A 6,161-nucleotide genomic window follows, 5' to 3' on the forward strand; every position below is an offset into this window, starting at 1 on the left:
CCCTAAATGTTCTTTCTGTTTCCAGGGGTACATCTTTGTTCCAGTGTTTCAGGGTTAGAATTCACAAGACCTTTCATAACATTATGAAAAGTTTATAAAAGCATTGATCTGCACATTCTCTTAGCGTTTTAGGTAAATCTGAAACCTTGTAGCCCATCTTCATATAAGCCCCCAGTATTCTCCGGACATCTGTACTTTTGTTTTGCTGTCTGCAGCCATTCTAAGTTGAACAGAGGAACACCTGTTACAGGTGTGAAGCTAATGCTTGTCCCTCCAGCTGAGGTCCCACTCTGCCAACTTTAGTGAGATGGGCATTTTTCCAGTAGCTTACCCATGACTCATCTAATGCTTTGGGTAGTTCTACAGGAAATACTAAGTAGAACAGGGAGACCAAAGTGTTTGAAGTTGATGACACAGGAGAAGCTGGATTGTTTCGTTTTATGAAAAGGACAAAATTCTTGACTGCAGGTGTTCTTCTTCTCAGGGACTTTCTTCACCTCCCTGCAACTGGACAGTTTAACTTCCCTTCATCCATCAGAGAGGGGCTTTGCCTGGATTATCTCACAAGTCGCCTACTACCTTCTCGTCTGTTACTACGCCTTCATCCAGGTGATGTGAACATGTCAGATGTGTGCACAGTCAGCAGACAAACCCTCTCTGGAGGGCTCCATCATACATGGCACTACACATACAGTTGATATTTTGGTCCTTTTTCCAAGGCCTGGATTCAGAGGCTGACTGATTTCTTTCAAGTAGAATAGCTTACTCAGTTCTGGCATGTTCAAAGAATTGAGTTGGTTCTTAATACACAATATTTCACATAGTTTCTTTAAGATTTATCTATGTGTATGCAATGTTTATCTATTTGCCTGCATGTATGTATGTGTACCACATACCCATATAATTCAGCTGGTAATTCCCCTGTAACTAGTTACAAATGTTTGCCAATTACCATGTGGGTGTAGGGACTTGAACTCAAGTCCTCTGTAAGAACAAACAGTATCCTTAACCACTGAGCCATCTCTCTAGTCCTCTTATATGGTTTCTTAACCCTTATATATAATAATGTCAAGAAAATATGCTGGGCAAAAAGCACCAGAAAAAAAAAACAACAAGAATTATTGTAAACAGTATTTTATTGTCACGCTTGATAAACAGTGAATATTTTAAAGCTTATAATTAAGTGTATGCCACAGTTTTCAAATCTCCAAGAATGATTATATCTGGTAAAATTTTATTAGCAACCAACTTTCCTTTTAGCAGTGTGAGAGACTGCAGAACAGTCCCATGTCCACAGCCCATGTGCTTTGCCTGCCGAAGTCCCAACGGGGCAGACTATTTTCTTAGGGTCATCCAGACAACAATGGTGACGATGCTGTCTTTGCTCAGGGCTGCCGGCTGAAGCGGCAGAGGTTGGCATTCTTCACTAGGAAAAGAAACATTCTGGACACAAGTATCACCCTCATTAGCTTCAGCATCTTGGGGCTCAATGCACACAGCATCTCTCTACTCCACAAAAACATGCAGCAGTACCGTCATGACCGGGACAGGTGAGGGACCTGAGTTGCGGGCATACCTCCTTCATGCCAAAGGCTTCCTGACCCTGTCCTTCCTTCTCTTCCATTCCCCCCAGATTTGCTGCATTTGTAAAATGCAGGTTAAACTAGAACTCAGACTCTGGACCATGGCAGGAAGATCAACTTCCTAAGTAAGGCATTTGCACTAGCCCCGCCGAAAGGCTCTGTGGTGCTCACGTATCTATGGAAGACAATGCATTTAAGTTTCAGAGCAAGGACTTGGAATTGGTGCTACTTTGTAAGCAATAAAGCCTGAGATGAGTCAAACTATCGTCCTTTATAAAAGGATACAAACCCAGCACAAGACACACTCACCAATATGAAGTTTTCATGCTTTTTTTTTCTATTATCCATATCAGGCTGCTGAATACTTTTAGATCAAATATTTCCAAAGCTAAGGTCTTGAGATCTAAAACCTTCCCAAAGCAGGGTCTTAGGCAGGTCTCTCTTGAACTGTCTACACTGGGAGAGTGGGTCTGTGTAGCCCAAGGGCTACAACAGGCAGCTGAGCTCCAGGCTGCTGTGTGGCACTGCCTAGGTCAGTGGTTCTCAGCCTTCCTAATGCTGTGGCAACCCTTTATCACAGTTCATGCTGTGGTGACCCCCGATCATTTTGTTGCTACTTTATTACTATATTAATATTGTTATGAATCATAAATATTTTTCGTGACCCATGGGTTGAGAACCACTGGCCTAGGCCTTTACCAACAAGATCTGTGCTCACCAACTTGCTTATTGCTGCAAGAGTCTCTCCAAGTAAACTGACTGCTGGGACATGCAATGTACTCCACACAACAAAATGGAACTGCGAGGAAAATCTCTCACCTCTAATTCTCAGTATGACTATGACCGATCACTCGTGGCTCTGTTAGAGAACACAGGGTGATATAAAACAAGCCATGACAATGACATATCTCCTTAGGGTAACTCTCCTTTTGAGAGATTTCAGCTCTAACAACCTTGGAGGGTGGTCCCCATTTCTAGGATATGAGGGAAGGACATCAGCTAGGAGCTGCTTTGAAAGGCTGCCAGGATGGCTTCTAGCCACGGGCCCTGTCTGTGTTTTCATAGTGTTTCTGGCCATGCTAGAAAGCAGTTTCACCGAAGTGGGTGTCTGACGTAGCAGCTCAGCTGCTAACCTGCAGAGGAAGCCCTAGCGAGCCTGCTGACGAGTGCCAAGTAACTGTCATTCAGCTTCCCTTGGTTACAGATTCATCAGCTTCTATGAGGCACTAAGAGTGAACTCCGCAGTCACTCACCTCATGGGCTTCCTGCTTCTGTTTGCAACTGTGCGGGTGTGGGACCTACTGCGACATCATGCCCACTTACAGGTCATCAACAAGACACTGACCAAAGCCTGGGATGAGGTGTTGGGCTTTCTACTGATCATCACGATCCTGCTGAGCAGCTACGCCATGACTGTAAGCCCCAAAGTTCAGCGCCTTCCCCACGGGCTGAGTCCTGTCTGTTCCCTCAAGAAAGGTCACTGTTCAGAAAACCATCAGATTAACCCTGGGTTTTTTGAGTCAGATAGGAAAGCTGGGTTTAGTCATGTTCCATATTTCATGTCTTAAACCCAGATGTGTTATCACGTCTCTAAGATACAAAAAGATATCTTGTGGCACCGCGATCAAATTTTGTAGTCATGGTAACTTGAATAGCCACAAGGAATTCCCATTGCTTCTGTTGGCCATATCAAGTACCTCGGGGCAGAAATGAGATTGGTTACCCCTGACTGGCCTTTTTCCTATTCAGTTCAACCTGCTGTTTGGATGGAGCATCTCTGACTACCAGAGTTTCTTCAGATCTATAGTGACTGTTGTTGGCCTCTTGATGGGAATTTCTAAGCACAAGGAGGTAAGATAAGTTTCCAGGGAGGTAAAAGTACCCTTTCAGATTGATGCTTGGCTTAGCAGCTTACTGGTGTGGTGTGGTGTGGTGTGGTGTGGTGTGGTGTGGTGTGGTGTGGTGTGGTGTGGTGTGTGGTGTGGTGGGGCGGGGTGGGGTGGGGCGGGGTTGCGTAACATGCAGCCTCCTACTGCACAGGAGTAGGAGAGAACCTACATCCCTTACCCTTGTCTCGAAGTCCCGCCTGTGCGTGACCCTGCACTGCTCATCTGCTAGTGCTCCCTAGCCCCTGTGCTCAGCATTTCGCCATGGCCTCTGCCTCAGCTCCTGCCTCCACATGTAAGCCAAATAAACTCTTGCCTTCCTACCTGGTTTTTGTTCACCTCTTCCTCATCCTCGCCTCCTCTTCCTCATCCTCATCCTGCTGCCAAAGGACAGCTGGCCAGAACAGGGCAAGCTGGGGCTGCTGCTTTCCACGGCCCACATGTAAGGGAAGCAGGCATACCCACGCCAGAAAGAATTGTATTAGTTCTGTTTACGGTTAACAAACCCCTAAGGTTTACTCCTCCCTGGCCCACACAAACCCGTCTGCCCATGTTACATACAGGACAAAGAACTTCACACAAAAAATTAGGTCTGAATTAAGTACACTGGTTAGAACATTAATATATTTTTTAAAAAGTCAAATAGTACCATAAGTATAATTTTATGTAAAATTAAAGTGAGGAGAAAATTTCAACTATGCATTTTATGAATATGTGGTTCCTAACACTGAAAGGGTTGAGTGACCAGGAAATTGATGGAACTGGCAACACTTGTACAATTAATCACTTTGACGGCCCATTACCTTAGGGTGCTATTGCTGTCATCAAACACTATGAACAAAAGGCAGGTAGGAAGGCACGGGTTTATGTGGCTTACATATGGAGGCAGGGGCTGAGGTAGAGGCCATGGCGAAATGCTGCTTACCAGTTTGTTCCTCATGGCTTTGCTCGGTTTGCTTTCTTGTAGAACCCAGGACCACCTGCCCAGGGCAGTAGCACCCGCAGCCTAGGCCCTCCCACGTCAACCGCTAATTATGAGAATACTACAGTATAGGTTTGCCTACAGCCTAATACTATGGAGGCATTTTCTCAGTTGAGGTTCCCTCCTCTCAGATGACTACAATGTCAAAAGTTGACATGAAACTAGCTCCCACACCCATGACTCAAAGGTTACAGGTTACATGGGTTATCAGTGGTTTTCTTCTGGAGCAAGGAAGGAAGCAACAGCTATTTGCTGTACTGCTAAGGTTGTAGCAGCTTTCACAAGGGGTGAGTCACTGGTTAACAGGCTAGTAGCAACAATGAATGGGCCAAAACCGAAGTGTGTGTGTGTGTGTGTCCACACCTCGCCGGGCGGTGGTGGCGGCGCACACCTTTAATCCCAGCACTTGGGAGGCAGAAGCAGGTGGATTTCTGAGTTCAAAGCCAGCCTGGTCTACAGAGTGAGTTCCAGGACAGCCAGGGCTACACAGAGAAACCCTGTCTCGAAAAACCAAAATAAATAAATAAATAAATAAATAAATAAACACCTCACAAGGCTAAGTATAGAAACCATTTTAGTTGACAAAGTTCTATGTAGATAAGCGAAATAACTTGAATTTACAAAGTTCTATGTAGACAAGTGAAAAGAACTTAACTATCAGTACTCAGACCTTACAAGAAAGTGGTGGGGAAAGACATTAAGTTAGTGACCCCATTTCCAAAGCCTTGCACAAACCCTACCATAGCTACCCCAGTCAAAAGCCAGTTTTTCTTAACTTTTACTAGAAGACTCTTGTGTCCAGAGAAGCTTCCCAAATACCAGGCAGGTTCTCTGATCCCTTCTGGTATGCACTTATTCTTTCCACATGCTTGTTACCCCAAGCTTTCGTGTTTAGACAGATGTTTTCAGTTTCCACAACTTAGCAGGGATTTGAGTCACAATTCTATTACTTACCTGTTTTTCTTGTAAAAGCTGAGAATTCAAATTCTAATATCCTTACTCATGTTATGTCCACTTAAAAGTATTTTCGTTAGGATCTTTCTCCCCCTAGTTTTACCAGATTTAAACATGTGTTTAGAAATAAATCCCAGATCTTAGCAGTTTATAATGCTAACTCTGAGACCTTACTGTCTTCCCAGGTTATTGCTCTATACCCGATCCTGGGCTCCTTTCTGGTTCTCAGTAGCATCATCTTGATGGGACTTGTGATCATTAATCTTTTTGTTTCTGCCATTCTCATTGTCTTTGGAAAAGAAAGGAAGGCCTGTGAAGTAAGTAACTGAACTGGAAAGTGTAATGCCGCTTTCCAACCTTCCCAACACTGTGACCCTTTAATAATAGTTCCTCATGGTATAGTGACCCCAACCATAAAATTATTTTTGCTACTTTGTAACTGTAATCTTGCTACTGTTATGAATCATAATGTAAATATGTTTTCTGATGGTCTTAGGTGACCTGGTGAATGAGTTATTTGATATCCCCCCAATAGGGGTCGCAACCCACAAGTTGAGAACTGCTGCTTTAAGAATACAGGCATGGCAGGCAGTGGTGGTGCACACCTTTAGTCCCAGCACTTGGGAGGCAGAGGCAGGCGTGTCTCTTAGTTCGAGGTCAGCCTGGTCTACAGAGTGAGTTCCAGGACAGCCAGGACTACACAGAGAAACCCTGTCTCAAAAAAAAAAAAGAAAAAAAAAAAAAAAAAGAAAAACA

General features: G+C 44.2%; 1 protein-coding gene across 8 annotated transcripts in view; it reads left to right on the forward strand.

Moving 5' to 3' along the window:
- Pkd1l3 (polycystin 1 like 3, transient receptor potential channel interacting) overlaps positions 1–6,161 on the forward strand; it is a 62,774-nt gene that overhangs the window by 54,504 nt on the left and 2,109 nt on the right. For all 8 annotated transcript variants that reach the window (XM_076915858.1, XM_076915862.1, XM_076915864.1 and 5 more), the window contains 5 exons: positions 485–609; positions 1,390–1,550; positions 2,788–2,998; positions 3,333–3,434; positions 5,591–5,722. In XM_076915858.1, the coding sequence (XP_076771973.1) occupies positions 485–609; positions 1,390–1,550; positions 2,788–2,998; positions 3,333–3,434; positions 5,591–5,722 (731 nt within the window). The remainder of the gene's footprint in view (positions 1–484; positions 610–1,389; positions 1,551–2,787; positions 2,999–3,332; positions 3,435–5,590; positions 5,723–6,161) is intronic.

This window comes from Arvicanthis niloticus, chromosome 18 (genome assembly GCF_011762505.2).
Source record: "Arvicanthis niloticus isolate mArvNil1 chromosome 18, mArvNil1.pat.X, whole genome shotgun sequence".
NCBI lineage: Eukaryota > Metazoa > Chordata > Mammalia > Rodentia > Muridae > Arvicanthis > Arvicanthis niloticus.